This window comes from Leuresthes tenuis, unplaced genomic scaffold (assembly GCF_036924035.1).
Source record: "Leuresthes tenuis unplaced genomic scaffold, fLeuTen1.0.hap1 SCAF_17, whole genome shotgun sequence".
Lineage (NCBI taxonomy): Eukaryota > Metazoa > Chordata > Actinopteri > Atheriniformes > Atherinopsidae > Leuresthes > Leuresthes tenuis.
Window position 1 is genome coordinate 10,683,930 of NW_027325371.1, and position 18,622 is coordinate 10,702,551.

The 18,622-nt window shown below is 40.3% G+C and overlaps 1 protein-coding gene across 1 annotated transcript; it reads right to left on the reverse strand.

Annotated features, from left to right (window-relative positions):
* Positions 1 to 1,990: 1,990 nt before the first annotated feature.
* Positions 1,991 to 18,254, reverse strand: ppap2d (phosphatidic acid phosphatase type 2D). Its single transcript, XM_072369513.1, has 6 exons — positions 17,458 to 18,254; positions 5,935 to 6,092; positions 5,559 to 5,845; positions 5,375 to 5,432; positions 3,732 to 3,908; positions 1,991 to 3,514 (listed from the first exon to the last, which is right to left on the reverse strand). Exons 1-6 carry the CDS (start codon positions 17,663 to 17,665, stop codon positions 3,410 to 3,412), a joined length of 993 nt encoding a protein of 330 aa, XP_072225614.1. The 5' UTR covers positions 17,666 to 18,254; the 3' UTR covers positions 1,991 to 3,409.
* Between the last annotated feature and the right edge of the window lie 368 nt (positions 18,255 to 18,622).

The following is an 18,622-nucleotide window of genomic DNA, read 5'->3' on the forward strand; positions in this document are numbered from 1 at the left end:
GGAGCAGGGTTTCAAAAATAGAATTTAGATGATCTGCAAATGCCTCAATGATGTTATCATTGCCAGACAAAAAAAACACATATAATATGTGTGTCTTCCTCACACATGAAGATGCAGGGATGAACTACGTGCCTTCCACAGCACACTTATCTGTGTTGATTTCAATCAGAAGTAGCATCCGCCCTGCACCTGTCCAGCTTCGCAAGGTCATAATCTTATCAAGGAATTCCCCAAAGTTAATGTATGAGGAGGAGGGAAAAAAATGTGGCTTTCATTTTCTTTCACAGTGAAGCATGGAGAAATTAATGGCTTTCACCTGTTGTGATAAGCGATAAAATACACCCTTATTCTAAATGACTCCTACTGTGTGCACAGTCACATCAGTGTAAATAGTAAGGCCCTTCTTTGTCGACCTTAGTAATCTAAACATAGAGAATCTCCCTCTGCTTGTTGACTCCTTTCATTTTCACTCGGGCCATAAGGTTAGCAACGAGTACAGCAGTCACAGTGTAAACAAGATGTCATGTTTGACAGGGTGTGTGAGCTGAGCAGCCTTCTCTCACTCTGCTCATTCACACACAGCTAAACATAAGACAAAAACAAGAAGTAAATTAAACATGGATAGACAGGAACATGTCACACAAGCACAGGCATATGCACTGGAATGAAACTCATCTCCTTAGTTACAATATTACAAAACAAAACAAACTTAGAATCAGATTCCTCTACGCTCTGACACCCCACACCCTTTAAAACACTCACTCTCCCTGATCCACAGCCCCATCTGTTTTGCCAACTGCTCCATGACGCTTTCTCGTCATTACTGGATCACTTTCTCTGCTTATACCTTTAGTTTACCATTGCATAATCAGCCCTGAGTGAGGTCTCCTTCTTTCCTTTTGCTTTCTTTGTCTGAGCTTGCCTGCTTTTTATTCTCCTCCCAAAGCCTGGAAGTGGGTTGGATAAAAGAAAAAAAAAGAAAATGAAAGAAAATGCCTCAGACTTCCCAACCTGTATCGGGCTAAGCATCTCCATGGTAGCATGACCCCCTGAAACAGCCCATCATGCTCCACTGCACTTGAAAAGAAGTGCAGAGAAGGGGCAGAGTGAGGAACGGTGTGAAGGAGAGAGGGAGAGCTTAGATAAAGGAAACTTGGAGAGCACCAGAGTAGAAGCCTCCAAACACAACACATGCTTAAATCACATCATTTCCTTGTTTTTTTTTTTTTATTCGAGCCTAGATTTCTTTACCTCCTCATAGTGTCTGGAATCCTGTGTGTAAATAATTAACGGCTGTTTGCAGACTGACATACAAACGACCAAATTAGTCATTTTGCCAACTGCGCTCATAAGAAGCAAGAGAAAAACAAGATGGTGTAAATGTAATAACACTGAGATTAAGTTTGTTTGTAGGTATGCTGTCCCCAATCTGCAAAACATAACTATGTGAGAAAAAAAAGAATAAAAAGCAAATAAAAAAATCGATCCATCTATTTTCCAGGAGAGGAGGGGTGACTGAAGCCTGTCTTAGCTGCCAAAAGCAGTTTACATCCTGGACAAGTCACCAGTCAATTGCAGGGGAGCAAAGACATATTTAAGCAGAAAAAACTATTTCATAAAAGACCATTTAAAAAAATGTAAAATGATGGTGTGTATTGTGATGTGTTTGTTTTCTTTATGTTTGTTATATGTTAACGTCTTTTTGTTCTGTACAGTGTTGTCATATTTATGTAATATTTTGGTAAAAATCTTTTAAATTGTTGCATTTTGTGAAACATTGCTTACTGTTTAGATAATTATTTTGTTTTCTGCTTTGCCAATTTGTTCTATGAAATGTTGTCTTTAAATGTTGTGTTTACTTTATGGGACATATATTTATTCTATGTGTAAAACATGATTTTGTGTCTCTGTGTGGGTTTTTTAGAGGACTTTGTGCATGTATTTCTATGCTTTTCAGTCTGCTGACACAAACAATAGAAAACAGAAGAAGTTAAAAATATTCAACAACTTTAATAATTTGGTTTGTTGAGTACAGTGGTTATTTCTGCCATTGTGGCATTCACAGACAAAAGAAACAAACAACAATAACTGGGAACATAAAAAATATAGCTTTCTGATAATATCTGTGGCTCAGTCTAGTAGTTACAACAGGTACAAAAGCAAATATTTGTGCCTGTAAATACACTCACACAAACATGTAAAAATTGTTCGAGACTTGGAACTAATACTTTTGAAAGTCTGTGTGGTTTATAAAATGACATAGTTATTTACATTCAGTTTGAATAATTATCATTTCAAGAAAAAAAAAGGAAAATAGTGTATGAGTCTGACATAAAAAAAAAACACTGATTATTTGAACTCAAATATATAATATTGATTATAATTAGAAGATTCCATTAACTACTTTCAAGTGCTATTAAAACGAAACACAGGAGGGCAGCTGGGTCACAGCAACACATCCTGTCTGAGTGGCATAAATCAAGGTGCAGCTCAGAGATTTGAGTCCAGGGGCAGAAGTCAGAGGTTTCAAAAATTCAGTCAAACCTCCACCTCTCAGACACAGTCAAAGTGGTTAGTACAGAAAAGTGGCAGTGAAGAGAAGGGGAAGTTACTAGGTTGAAGTATCTCCTCCTCTGCTCACTGCCTCAGTTACTCTGAAGAGAATAACAGCGTAGTATTACAGCAAAAATACTGTTTTTTTCTTTGTTTACACACAGGTTATAGTTTAATCATACTGATGTTGGGCAGTCTGATTAGAACATCAGCACATCAGGGCACTGGAGGTAAAGGTGGTTAGAAGCTGGAGCCAGTGCTTGTTGGTTATTCCTGCCACTTCTGTCGATTTGCACACAGCTGTCTTTACATCTGAGGTTTTACGGTCTCAGTTCACAGCTGGTGGATGTTTTCCAAGTTGAGCAGGGGATCAAAAAGAAACAGGAGGCTGGCATTTTCTTGTCTATCACTCAAAACCAAAGAGTGATCAGTTGTGCTTTAAAAGCTAAAGTAAATGCCCATACTAAAGACCTCCAACCCAGAGGAAAATAAGACTGGAAACTTTCAACATTAGCAGCTTCTAAATGTCCTCTTGAAAAACATACTTTTTTCACATATATCAAAAATGTTGCTATGTAGTTCTTTCACTGGACGGGTTAGACGTACCATCAAATGTGCTTCTTGTATTTCACATATGTGAGTGTGTGAATATGTTAGATGAATGTATGTCTGGATGTGTATCAATATGCCCAAATGTATGTGCATGCGTTAGATTGTACTCTTTTATCATATCCTCATCTTTGAATGATTCCCTTTCTTATAAACTAAACTTTCTCTCTACACTATTTGCTATCCTCCCTGTATTGCAGTACATCCTTTCATATCTTCTGATTCCTAAACTGACTGTGTACACCTGCTAGCAGACAGTTTGCTGGCTGGACAGTGGACTCTCCAGGGACATCCTTGTTGGAGACAGGTCTGGACGGGTGCAGGGCTTAAACATGGAGGAGATGTAGAAAGCCTGTAGGCACAGACCAAAAAAACACAGTGAGGAAATATACACAGACCCCACATGCTGTCAGTCATTCCCTTTTTATAAACAGCAAGAGCAGAGTGAGAAAAATGAGGGAAAGAGCATATTGTTTAAGCTAACTTAGACAGCAGACAGAAACAAACCTTGTAAAGGCAAAGATAAGAGTTATTCAAGACTATTTAGACAACAGTGACTTTGGACATACCACCCAGTATGCAGTGAGCCCCCCTTGGATGAAGCCAGTGAGGACATCGGTGGGGTGGTGACGGTAGTCAGAGATGCGGCTCAGGCCGGTGTAGATGGCCATCATGATTAGGAGGAACTGCACTAGCGGGCGCAATAGTCGAGCCCCTCGCCATGACAACCGCGCCTGCAGGTAGAACTGTAAAGATGGTAAAGAACATTGTTACAATATTGCCACTTTAAATGTAAGCATGTGGATACTTGTGTGCTTCTGTATGCTCCAAAAATGTAAACTGAGAGTTACATTTAATGACTCAAGTTGTGTAAACTCTGTTCTTCTGTAAACAGGAACATTCATTCAGTCAGCCCCCCAGAAGGGTAACAGAGAAAATGATTGTATTAGTAGTTTCTAAACCCTACTCATATTGCATCAGTGTTACAGTATGTAAGTTTGTGGTTGTAAAACTTAGGTCACAGGGTGAGTGTGATGCAGATGCATGGATCCCTTTATGAGGTGTCTGGAGGTCTGACTATGGTCCCTCTCTACTTCTGCTATCTGTAAAACTGAAAGCAGGTGTCACTCCTCGTGCTTTACACACCAGCAGCTGGCCACGATCCGGGTGGCATGTACCTACAGGTTGACACATTATCTCCAGGTTGTCTACAGCTTGTAGACACATTAGCTAGCAGCAAGATTATGTGCAGAGCTGTGTGTTTATGCATGCAATATGTGTGTGGGGAAACACTGATGTGAGAGAAGAGAGAAACCAGGAGTTAAAAAGACACTTCTTTCTCTCAGTTTTCTTCACCCTTGTTTCTTTAATTCAGATCTCATCATTGTCTTGTTTTTGTGGCTAAAAATATCTTTTTATTTGTACTTCTAGGCACAAGTACAAATGGAGGGGAGACTCATCTGTAGCTGTAAATAATATCTATGTCACCTGAAAACTATCAATTAGGAATAAATGATGGGGAATAGACATGGAATGTCAACATCTTTATGGATAATAACATGGTTTTGTCTGTGTATTGCTATAACATCTATGTCACAATGCACCCATAACTACATGGCAGAGCAGTTAGAGTGAGAAATGAAGACATGGGGAGAGTCAAGAGGGTGTCTATTGCTGAGAGAAGCCTGTCGATCTCTCAGCAGGCATATTCAGCCCTCCACCCCCTTCTCTAAATGAGACCCACAACAAGGCCTCCTCTGTTTGTGGAGTCTCTTCATCTATTCATGCTCTCTGTGGAAAACAGTCTCTCTCTTTCTCTACTACCCCCTACTCCCCCTCCCCATCTATCTGTCTTACCAGCTCTTTCAAACTGAAAGAGCTGGTGAGCTGGGGGCCTGTAGAGAGCTGTTGCTCTAAAAAATCTCCTCCCTCACAATCGGGAGTGAATGTATTTTACAGAATAAGTCTTGGTGTGTGTTTAAACATGTTTAATTAGCTTAGTTAAGATTTGGACAAAGTTTTTTTCAGGCTGCAGAACCTAGCATTGTGATTAATAAGTGAGAAGAAAGTTAGAGCTGTAAAACTCCACAACAACTTTAAACACAGTACCAGGTGCTCTGATTACACAACTTGAGCTCAGGTGAATGTGAAGGTCACATTACTGATTCGTTTCTTTGAGAATGTGCGAGTTTGTAAAGCATAGGTGACTTACTGCCAGATAAAGCATGGTGTACATTGCAAAGGAAGCATGGCCCGAAAAAAAAGACTTCCTGAAAGAAAAGATCAATAAAAGACGCCACAGGTTACACATTAACGGCACAAGTAAATTTACCGTACAACCCCACCCTTAGTAAAGAAATAATTTCTGAGAAAAAACACGTGCACAAGCCACACACCTTGCCTCCTCCACCATCTTCTGGTTAGGCTGCCTGCAGGTGACCTGGGAGATGTAGCTGTCGGGAGTGCAGTTAATGGACGCATAAGTGATGTTACAGACAGAGAGGAAGTTGGGTCGCAGGCGACCTATGCTTAGCTTGGCCATATTGGTGAGAGACTGGCCCACACAACATCCAAACAGGAAACTTCCAAGTTCCTTGTATAGGCAAGACACGTAGCGGTTTTGAACAAAAGCTCGTGAGTGTACACCTCGAAAACGCACTCTGTAGCATTCACCCAATGCAATCTGGAAAGAAAAAAAAGGAGAAATGGTTAAAGAAATGGTGGTGACAACTTTAACTTACGTCTAACATTTTACAGGTATTATTGGCTTACTGTTAAGCCTGTAATGGCTATTCCACCAGCGATGAGCAGGGTGTCAGGGATGGCCTCTCTCTCCACATATGGATAAGTGATGCTGGGGTCTCCACAGAAAAAGCCTCGCTTGTATGGGGTCACAGCCTTTAATTCGCACGCAAAAAATGGGATGGAGGCTGGTAAGATGTGGAAAAGAAAGGGAGGGGAGGAAGAGGAAAAAACAAAAGAGTTCTTGATGAATGTCTGTGATGTGGTTTACACGACAAGGATGACAGAAAGAGATAAATAGAGAGAAAGACAGAGGTAGTTGATAATACAAAGGTGGCTTTCTCCTGGCTTGTAAAAGAATGTCATGAGATGCAACATAATGAGATGGGCAGCCATATCATGTGTCATTCATTAGGGTGCATGACTTGCAGTTATCTGGGGATCAAGCATTCCACTCATAGCTGGTTCTGGTAGAGGAGCAAAGGAAAGAGAGGGGCTGACAGACAGAGCTTCAGAAAAATGGGGATATGAGCACGACAGTGAAGAATTCAGAGGAGGAAGGAGATATTCCAGTTAAATAAAAAATAATCAGTGGTCTAAAAGGGGACAATAAAGTCACGGTGTAAAGAAAAAGTTATAGTTTCACAATGACTCTTTGTTTCGATCAAAAGTGACTCATAGTTTAATCCATACAAACTTATATTAACTGTTGTTCACTACAATTTCCCAACTGCTCATTTATAAGAGCTTGGAAGGGTCAAGGTCTGGCTCACTCAACAAACAAATCTCACTGCCTCATAGTGAAAGTTCAATGGACAAAAGTTGTGTAACGTTTCAATGGGAAGAGGGGAGATGGTGCTACAGTATACACCCATAAATGAGTGTGGAGCTGTAAATTTTCCTTCTGTACTATACTCAAATTAGATATTAATAGCCAATAACCCTATAAAGACTTGCCCGGCATGCTCTCTGTCCCCTATCCCATGTCCCTTCATCACCCCATGGAATGCAGCGAGAACATGGGACTAATCATTAACCTCTGTGCCTCTCCCTCTCATCCCAGGCCTGCTGGTTGGCTGGAACGCACCCAGGTCAAAACACAGCTCCTGCCAGGGAATCTCTCAGACTACGTGACTGAGAATACACAGGATACACTTTTAAAATCAGGCCAAAGGGAACGACAACTAAATACACACTCAAGCACACAAACAATGGTGTTAAAATGTGTTTTCCATTATGATATGTGCACAAAATCAATTCTTGATGCACAATTGTTGGTTGTTATGTTTATAAGATTTTCCCATGATGGCTCTGTTTCAATTTTAGTCATTCTTTTGTCATTCAGTCCACTAACAAAACACTCAATGAACTAATAAACACAGTAACCAAAGTAAAAAAATATATAACTCTCAGGCTATCGGCATAAGAAAACACACAAAGAGCTTTCGTTGAGCATTATAGTCAACAGTTGACTATAGACTATAGAAACCCACTGTGAAACAATTTGTATTAATAACAAAATTCTAATACACTCAAAAATGCTAGTGTTTTTTGTTCAAAGTCAGGCTGCCCTGACGGAAAGACAAAACAGATAGATGTTCAGGAAATAAGGGAGGGAAGGAGAGAGGGAAACACGCTGCAGACAGATAGCAGAGGTTGTGACGCCATCAAAGAGAGGGAGAAAGATAGGAGAGGAGACACCTCTCATCTGACCCTGATCTCTCACCAAATCTGACTTAGTCTATATCTACAGGCAGCACCTCACACATACTTTCCACAGGCATCCCATTATCTCTTATTTTGAACTTTTGGTATGATCTCTTATGCTTACGTCATTTAAAGCGAGTTACACAACTGGAATATTATAGCAAGTTTATTCGGTATATCATCTAAAGTTAATTACATAATAATGAATTGAGTGAAACCATGGTGCTCTGATGAAATACAAAACAAAGAGCGGTGTTCTGAATATTAGGTACAGGACTTTGCATATTTGTATGAATGGTATAACTGACAACTTCCATTCATTTATTTTCCATACCCACGTCATCTTGTTTGGGGGCTGGTCAGTTCCAAGTTGGCATAGGGGGAGAGGCAGCTTTAGTTAGCTTTAGACATGTCACCAGCCCATGCCGCTGACATGCAGCCATGTATACTAACATTCACATCTATGTCAACTCGGAGTCCCCAGTAAAACCAACATGCATGTTTTTGGACAGTGAGAGGAAAACAGAGTAACCAGAAATCCCCACACAGGAACAGGAAAAACATGCAAACTGCACACAGAAAGTTCCCAGCTGAGGTTCACACCAGGATCTCATTGCTGTAAAGTGACTGGGCTGACCACCAAACCACCATGCAGCCCTATGGAAAGCTTTTCTCGCAAAAATCAATTAGATCAATAATTTGCATGTGTATTGTAAATTGGAAAAGGGATCTTGAATGAGGGTATCCTGTTTTTTTTCTTCCAGTCAAATGCATCTAAATGTGAATTTTGAAAATTTACATTTGACTTTATTTCTTTCCTTTGGTTATAAAGGACATAGCATTTTAGATGTTTAAATGACAAACCCATCCAATACAACTAAAGTGGATGTAACTAAGATGAAGAGCTGAAAAATAGTTGTAGCTTCTGAAAGTTTCAAACATATAGCATTTGGTTCCAAAATATATTTCAAATGATCTTTTCTGGTAGTTTTTGTGTTCTCAAATATTGCTGATTGAGTTCAGCATTTGATAATCAGTAAAATGTTTTTCCGATGTAATTGGGGCAGTTTTTTTTTAGCAGAAACTATGACTTTTCTCTTTCAATATAACCCATTAACAGCCCTGCATCAGAGTTTACAATGTGGCCAGTCCTCCCTCAGTAATCAATATGTTGCTGCATTGACAGAGAGATAATGGATAGGACCTCCATTAAGGCAATAACACACTACATTATGAACATGGACTTCTGAACAGAGCATTTTCAATAGATATTGTCTAATGGGACCAATGAAGTGCTAAGCCTCACAGAGGTATATTTCAACATGGAGTGCCTGCCAGCAAAGACATTTGTTGTATTCCCATTTTTGGATGAGGTGAATAGCCTCCAACGGAAATTAAACAACAGTAACAATATAGTGGCATTCAGTGTCTACTTGCAAAAACAACTACATTTATATCTCTTAGCTTGTATCACAACTTCTGAGCTTTTGAAAATTTAAAAAACATAAATCAAATGTGTTAGAAAGTACATGCAAAGTTGGTCAGTATCTGCACAGTTCTATACAAAAACAAGCTTTTGTGTCACAGCAGACCCCTTCGCTTTGCAGCTACATTAAAACTGTTTTCACAACAAGACACAGAGAGACTCCAGAGACTCTCACATCATCTGTCAGGCAGCTGTAAGCAAACCTCTGCACCTGGCCAAAGACATGCTCAAAAAAGAGGCAGACTAGGAGGGCCTACGAGGGGAAACCAAAAGGAGAAAGAGAAGTGGGTCGGCTCACACAGCCAGGCCAAAAAGTGCTGCTCGCTGGGCCTGACATTCAAAGCAGGAATGTTTTCAAATAGTCAAAAGGGACAGAAAGAAAGGAGGGTGAAGAGGGAGGGAGGAAGGAGAAGAGGGGCTATGTGCCTCACTCTGAGAAACTCTTCTGGTTCTAATTTACACATCTATGACCACAGCCCAGAATGAGCTCACTGTTAGAAGAGAACAACAACCAACAGCAAGAAATTTCTCCAATAAAAGCCTACGGAGAAAGTGATTGAAAGAAGAGTGCAAAGAAAAGGGGGCAGAGGGTAGTTATTCATCAACAGTCGTATTGCTCAACTCCTGATCAATGCAGAGTCAAACTAAAAATTAGGCTATAATACAGGGTCAGGAAGCTAAAATATTGATAAATGACACTCAGACCACTAATACTTGTGAGGGAAAACTGGGGCAATGGAACCATGAAAGATGCAGCAAGGGCTTCTCTATGAGGAACAACAGACGGAGGTGATTAGTGGTGGTTCTGGAATGTGAAGGTCAGAGATGTGGGCTCTGCTGGGACCTGCTCTGTAAACACGACCCTGCCTCAGCCAGCAGATTACCCCCAACACACATATACACTAAACACGCTCATATATACAGAAACTCACTCTTGGATGCAAATTTACCAAAGTCACTGCCACACAAACAACCAGACAAACCACAAAAACAAACTAACAAATAAAAAAAAAACAAGCACCTGGAAAAAAAATCACCACAAAACAGACCACCACTAGAGCAAGTGAATCACATAAAATAAAACAAATGCATCATAGCACCCAGCCCATTATCATCTCCTGCTTATGCTTACGCTGTCTGACATACATCCTCATAGAATAGTGTGACAGCCTAAAGCTATATCTAAGCAACAGTAACGGTCATCTGGGTCATCACATCCAATAATATTTGACTCTACAGGCCTCATTCTACATTTGCCCATTGATAGAAGTGAAGGGCAGAGAATTAGTGACCTGTTAACTCAGGTCCATCTGGCCTGCACCTTGGGACTGGGTTGAGCCTGAGCTGTGCAGCACCCTTTACGGGTGGTCCATCCTCTATGCCAACATTTACAAACTCAATTTTAAGCCTCTTGTTTACCTTTAAGTCAACCTTCTGAAAAATAATAATAATAAGCCAGTGAACCAAATCATGCAGTGTTGTAATTTGAATCATTGCAGGAACAATAATCCCTGCTAACACAACATGGAGCAGCCTGGCGGCCTGTCTGACATGCTCATAAACGGCACCGTGGAGTTGAACTGGGTGTGCTGGTGCAATTATTTGTGCAATAAAGACTTCAACTCCACAAAGTAGTCTCCATAAACAACTATAATCCCAGATAAGTATGATAAACGTTGTTTATGGAAAAGTCAATAATTTTGTTACAATAACAACTTTGGTTAAATAGATGGTCCAGAAAGAGAATTAAAATCCATCACACAGGCTCAAATATACAAAAAAAAAAGCAAAAGGTGAAGCACAAGGTATAGTAATTAGCACAAAGGTTGTGATTATGATTGGAAACTGCAGACTGGAACAAACCCAATTAAAAGACTGTGCATTTATGTAACTGTGCCAGTGTAGAAGTTTGTTCTTCTTGTTCCTCCTTGGTGGCACAATCCAGATGATGAAGAGGTCGGAGATCACTGAATGCTGGCCACCTGCACTGTCTGATGTACAGTCGAAAAGACTTCTCATAATTAGCTCTATTGTTCTGAGAGACTGATCTGTTTTGTCTGCCCTGGTGACATCACAAAGACATTTATCTATGAAGAACAAAGGGGATGTGAGGAGCCACAACAGTCTTAGATCCTTAACCATCTGCTATCATCAACATCTTCTGCAGCTGGGCTCCAAGCAACCCCTTTTAAAGTGTAATGCTAGCTTCATTATGTATGCTATCATTATGTATAATTTTCGTATAGATATGTATATGATCATATCTACTGACTGAATTAATTACATTACTTCACAAAGAGAAAATCTGAACTAAAGTCAATTAAAATTGGTTTTGCAGGCACGGTAGTTTCAATTGCCTTTAACTCTTTTCATCTTCACTCAGTCTGTCAGGAGAGTTCTTGCAAGGCCGTTACTATTGCCACTGGCTAGTGGAGACATGCTTCTCACAGCTGCCTATGTTTTCTCCACACCTCAATGCCCCCCTTCCTGGAACATGACTCTGGAGCTCAGGGTATGAGTGGTGAGGTTTAAAGTGGGCTGTCTGCCTGCCTGTCTGATTCAGCAGTAACATAAAGGACACATTAGTGTGGTATGTACCTCAGAAACTTTAAAGGAGTTCAGTGGTTCTTTTTGTAGTGTGAAGGTAAGGGTGAGCACAGTGAGGGGATGGCTGCAGTCTGCAATGTAAGAATGAAGGAGGATTGTGGTTTAGACTTGAAGGGAAGCATTTAGCATGGATTAGACTGGTTGCGGTAGTACTGTATGTATGGAAAAAGCTGAAGATGGAAGTTTGTTTTGTAAATCTGTTTTGTTTTACAGGAGGAACAACTGTAGAATATAGCTTGAATAATAAAGAGGGGGAATTCTCAATCAGGTGGGATGTTTCACTATCATAAGATTATCCCAATGATGGGTAAGCATGCAGAGGTACAATGAGGGTTTGTCTAAGTCTCCTTGTGGAGGACTGACAAAAGAAGACATTCATCATTAGTTCTGACAGACAACAAACGCAGTGCTACTGTCTGTAGCTGAAGTCAGGTAGAAAATCTGATGTTAAGCCTCCATAGACCGATTCAAGCTAATTAGCACTGAGGATTAGAGTACTGCACACATCTTTATTCACTCATTACAGCTAATACCTATGGACCACCCAAAGCACTTATGGAACTGTCATCAAGGAGAAGATTGCAGCTGTCTCATTAAAAGTACATTTGAAGCTATTTGCCATCTGAATATGCCCTTTCCTTTTGTGAGTATTTGCTCTTCACTAAGACATAAACAGCCAACTTCCTTAGGTCCTCATGGGTCTGACCTTTGACCCCCTACTGTAGATCTTCAGCTGTTCTCTCCTTCCATATCCCTCCCTAGGGCAGTTTACTCATTCATTCAAGCTCTCACTTGTCCCTAAGCCTTTAGGCATCTGAGACATTTCTGACGCCCGAGTAGACTGTTATATACTAATAAGTGAAGGTAGACAAACAGGAAAACACAGTGAATGGGAGCCATGTGGTCTGTTGCAGGAGGGGTGCATCTAATGGATTCCTGAATATCTACACTGCTGTCGAATGGAAAGAGGATGCATTAATACACTGACAAGGGAGAGGACATAGATTCATTTCTTCCAAAGGCTAATGATTTAGCTGAACCATTTTTAATGGCTTTCCATCTGTCAGCCACAGAGTGACGCCAATGTGTTCCATAATTTCAAAGGATCGGGCTCAAGACAGTCAGCAAAACACAACCAGCAAATTTGTCAACAAACAGCAAGCACATGGCAACTGTAGTAAGAATTCTGCATTTGCAGCCATGTGAATCATACAAATGAAAAAAAAAACAGCACCTACACTTGCACACACACACACACACACATACACAAATAAACGCTCATAAGAAACAATTTAATATTCCTGGGCCTGTACGCACAAGCATGCTGTGACACGTTGGCCTCTCACTCGCTCGGCAGCTTTCTCTGCCAAAAGAGCAGAGCCAGAAAACATAACATAAACCCGCCACACGACATATCCAAATTAAGGAATAAAAAATGCAAACCACAGCTGTCCTGCCAGGACACCTGAAATCCCGAAATAGTTTGTTTGAGGGATACAAGAGGGAAAAGAGAAGGGGCCATAAAGAGATAAGCTGGAAAGAGGGAGTCCTTCTGATCACTAACGTAGATACTAGTAATCTCGTCCTGGCATGCTGCTTCATGTCTAGAACAAAAACATTCACACACAATGGTGACCAAATGAATACAGTCTTTGTCTTTCCATTGTATACAGAAACTTGTTCTGTAGTAAGATTCTCCATTTATTGAATTCACTTCCTTGTTTTTGACTGACAAACTTATCATATTTATGTGCAGGTCAAATCATTTTATACATTTATACTAATTTCTTACTTAAGCTATTATTTCTTGCATATCAGGTATGTGTGAAATTGACACAGTTTGGTAATAATTAACCTTTAGAAGGAGGTCAAGCCTAGAGGCATTACTGATGTTCCGGAATAAGTAAATTGTAGGTTTTCAAAACCACGTCCATTCATTTCCCAATTATCCTTGACAGAGTCAATAATAGACTTTATTGGGGTGATGAGAGAGTTGGGAACACCGGTGCAGGAGGGAAGCAGCAGAGCAGTCTGGAGGGCCTGTTCATGCATGTTCCTCAGAAATGACAAACACCTAAAATCTCCTGACCTCAAGGTGGCTGGACACTCAATCTTAGATGCAGCCACAGGGCATAGAGTTTGTCAGCACTCTTTCACTCAAATCCCCATAGTCCCAACAGGAATGTGTATGTACACTTTAACACACAAGCAAACACTTGACTCGACTAAAGCTTTTGCATTCTGCAGCTAGCATGGAGATGGTGCTGAGGTGAACCAGAACAATCCATCTTTGTCAAGCATCTATTATGTGCCTGCCCTAACAGCCCCATAACAACACTGCCTTAGTGCTGAAGCCCAACAATGTCAGACAAACCTGGTGTTGAGTAATAATAAGATCAGGTAAACTGAGTCAAAGCCTCTTAAGTATCCTCAATGTCCCAGCATTCCAAAGACAGATTTAAGTATACCACAACATACATAAACTTTATGTTACCACTCTTGAGGTAATCCCCCCATCCACCCAAAAAAAGACTGTAAAACTTTAGAGAATGCTCTAATGTCTCTTCATCTGATCACATAATTATGATAGCCACAGGGTGATTCAACAGTTATGAATGAGTCCCTTTACAGGGTAAATAACTTCAGAAGGTCAACTGTCTGGAGAGCTCTGATGATGGTATTTTTCAGAAGAAATTTCATTAGTCTGAGATACGAGGACTAAGTGACACAAAGGGCCTGATTCATTAAAATAAGGTATGCTATTCACTGCAAAATGCCCACATGAGTCAAAGTCAGACATCTGCTGATAACTAGCACGATGGTTACCAGAGACAGGGAGGATGCAGTCAGACTGATGAGAGTCTAAAAGAAAAGGCCAATAGTATAACAGCATAATTATCAACATAATTACATTACATTAAAACATGTAGTGTAATGTATAGTATGCTCTCATTTTAACTCACACACTATTTCCTTACAATTTCCTTCTTGTGACATATAATAAGTGGTATTATGGATCTGGCAGGTTAAGTACACCCAGGACAGGATACTTTTCAATCGTAATGCTAACACAGACAGGCCAAGCACCTTCACACTGGCACCTTCTGCAAGTTTAGAATTGCTAATTAACCTAACATGCATGTTTTGGGACTGAGGGAGGAAACTAGAGAAAACTTGGAGGAAGCCGGTACCGGCGAATGGAGAAGAAGCACACTCCATAGAATAGGGCCTCAGATGCATCCATCCATCCATTTTCTACACGCGCTTAATCCAATTCAGGGTCACAGCAGAGCAGTCTGGAAGGCCTGTCCATGCATGTTCCCACCCCGGATGGGTCGCTAGTCCATCACAGGGCCACACAGAGTAAAACGAGACAAATAACCCTAGCATTAACTTTTAGTGTCAATCTAGAATAATCATGGCAAGAGGAAGCTGGAGAGAAACCACATATACATGGGAAGAACATGCAAACTCCACACACACGCACCAAGAACTTCTTGGTCATAAAAAAAAACGTACTGATTATTGAATAACTAAAAGTAATCAATTCAAATTGTGAAAAAGACATGCCCTTCTTCTTTACATATATCAGTTCAAAGTGCTTTTAAATTTTCTCAGTTGAGGCCTGCTGGAAGCTCTGTAACTCAGTCTCAGAGCAATTATCTGGTCAGAGTGGGATAAAGAGGGGTCAAAGCTTGCAGTTTTGTGAGAAAGCAAGTTGTGAGCAGAGCTGGTGTTTTAGAATGAGAACTGAGAGACCATTTCCTCAGTTGTGCTGACTGATGGTAGGTCAATGGTCATTTCCTAAACCAACAGCCAAAGCTGGTGAGAAGTGTGTGAAGGGAACAGCTAATTGCATACCTGCAGGGGTTATGAATTACATGGCAATGAATCTAACTGCCTTACACTGCTGTTCTCATGTTTAACTGACAGTAAGCTTGAGACCCGTTGGTCTGCCTTGACAGGTTCTGCTTCTCTTGTATTAACCAATAATCACTCACTCATGAACCAACAGTGCTCCCTTGCCATATATTTGTCATGTGATACGATGTCATGGAACTAATATTTTGTGTCACAAACAAAAAAAAGAAAAACTGAAGGTGTCAAACTGAGCCTTCGGACATGTGTGGCTTTTTAATGATTCCCACAAGGCTTATTGTGAAATGTAATTAGGTACATTCATTTAATTACTTGACAAGTCTTAATGTAAATCTCAGATATAAAAATTTACAAGAAAATTGACTTTTCTCAATTTATCTGACTTTTAGGCAAAAGTTTTTGCTGCACCATACATTTCTCCCTTTATTCGTGGTGGATTAAAATTAAGTCTATAAACATAGAACAAAGTTCTAAAACATTATGAATAAGAGCATTTTGAGCACATCACAGACCAGCTTTTATCAAAATGAGCCCTGAAATATAGAAATACAATTATAATATTTCCCTTTAATCTTGGGTCCAAAAAGCTCATCATTGATGTTCGTATTTGATGCAAAGATCCAACATTTTTATCTAGTTTTGCCACATCACTGTTACTAAGAGAGATAGTGAAAAGTTCAATCTCACTTTTAAGATAGCATTTAAACTGAGGGCACAATGACAAAATGTGCCATTCTGATCATATTACTATAAGCCTGTTTTGTAAGCTCCAACTTCGACAATTGAGGTATTCAAACACAAGAACCACGCTGCACCCTATCAATTCAAAACCCAACAGAATATGACTGAATTTAACCTCATATGCATCCATATAATGGAAGTTTTGTACACATTATCAACTATTTGACAATCTACCTGATGCAGGTTGGCTTTTCTCCATAACAAAACTTAAAAATGTATAATTTCCTGCGGTTTACTCATAAACCCTGCAACCGCTTGTTATTCAAAGTTTATGCATTTTAAAAGTAAACTGAAAAAAACACATTCTAAATCATTATTCATAGTCACGAGTAGCTCATTAAATTAATTCTCAACTGGTATCCATAGGTCATTTCAAAGTAATAACCAATTTAGGCTGTCCTTCCTTAGGGGTATGACAGTATCTCCCACGTTGGAACTGATATTCTATTTCTTTTTCAGCCTCTGTCTGTTAATTTAATGTAATTATAAGCATGCATAGTCTTCCAGGTGAGCACATTAAATCACTTGAGGATAACATTCAGTAATCCTGCAGTGAGAAAGGCTGCAGTGCTCAACGAACAAGGGTAATTTTCGGCACGAGAACACAAGCACGGGGCATGTTTTTATCCTTATTCCCACGTTCCTCTCCCGGGAACTTTGGGGGTTACCATGGGAACAGATGAACTCCAGGGACAAATCTGCTGCTGCCAGCTAACCCCCCCACCCCATCCAACGCACACACACGCGCGCACACACACACACAGAGTTCCCACCCTCTTGCCCCCACGTGCACCGAGCTGAAGTATCCTTCCCTTTCGAACACTTTCCATAGAACTTCTGGAAAACTGCTTTGCAGCTCAGTTAACTTTACCAAACTCCCATCCAAGATCTTTTTTTCCCATTTTTTTCACCAAATCCTTTTTTTTTTCCTGTAAAACAGATGTTGACAAGAATGTAGAGAGAAGAGAAAAAACACACAAATCTAGCTCCTAAGAAAGTTGAAGAAAGTTGGTTTTGTCTTTAAAGCTTTAAAATAGAGGTGCTATTCAGAACAATCTGCATGGGACATATAGTTAAACCACAGGGAAAACACTAAAATATTTGCAAATTGAACGTATTAGTCGAAATCTTACCAACAAATAGGCATATTACATCCAAACCGACAAGCATCTTCCTCTTGGTGCAAAACGAGCTTTCCTCCTCAGGTTGGGTGAGGAAATGTTTCCCAGCTCCGTTCTCCTTCCCTTCCCCGGCTCCTCCGCTGTCAGCTAACCGCAGCTGGAGCTCCGCGTCTCGGGGCAGCGTGCTGCTGTGCGTGCCAGTGGAATTGAACTTTTGCATGTCTTTTCGCAGAGTAACTCAAACAACCTGAATAAAAATAGTTGCAGTCAGTCCTCTCGGCCGTACCTATGGGCTGAATAAGGAAAATTCCCAAACTTCTTAGTCCCTCCGTCCGTGGAACAAATCCATGTCAACTTGTGTTTGACAGCAGCAGACCCTGGTCAAACAACCTACCGACCGACCGCTCTTTAGTTGAGGTAATGTTTCTCATCAATACGAAAGAGTGCAGAGGGAAAACGAAGGCAGTGGCAAACTGAAAATAGGAGGGAATACAAACATCCGACTAAACTTCACAACAGATTGCTCAGTAGGAGCATGCTGCCCTGCTTGCACGGACTAATATTTACGCACACTGAACTTTGGAGCTCAAACTTCGACATAAAGTCCCGTTGTTAATGAACGCCCCTCCCAACGCCAGTTTTGGTTGGGGAGAAAAGGTATTATCTCCCGTGATAGTTCGTATGACTTGATGCAGCGCTTGTTTTCTATCTGAGGAGCCTGACTGCAGATCTTTAAAATGAAATGTGAATCGATCGGACCGGAGCTCTCATGTTCCAACCCCCATCCCCACAGCGTTTGACTGCTGTTGTCCACTCAAATATTTCCTGAGGCATTAAACTGTCCCACCCATGTCAGGACACGTCCCATATAAAAACTTCTGCTGCTCAGAGGGATACATTTGTCTTTGTGAAGTTTTTTTTTTCTTTTTGTTTAAGATTTTTTTTTCTATCAGTTAAAATGTATATCTCAACTTAATCTAATACCCCTAACACTGATGGAAACACACACACACACACGTATATATGAATCACATTACATGATTTAATCTGGTTTAGGCTCAGCAGAAAAAGTGACGATTTATTATATTGTTTTATATTCAAATAGAGGCAGTCATATTTATTGCAATGAGCACAATAAGCTCTGTGGCATACAGGTACAAGACTTATTCATCAATTT

Bases quoted from the DNA above. Each gene is read 5' to 3' on its own strand.
- ppap2d (XM_072369513.1), bottom strand. From the start codon at position 17,665: ATGCAAAAGTTCAATTCCACTGGCACGCACAGCAGCACGCTGCCCCGA. The intron at 5,433-5,558 runs GTGTGTGGCTTG...CTTTTCTTTCAG, and splicing joins AAGATGGTGGAGGAGGCAAG to GAAGTCTTTTTTTTCGGGCC. The intron at 3,909-5,374 runs GTAAGTCACCTA...CCATCTTTACAG, and splicing joins ACACCATGCTTTATCTGGCA to TTCTACCTGCAGGCGCGGTT.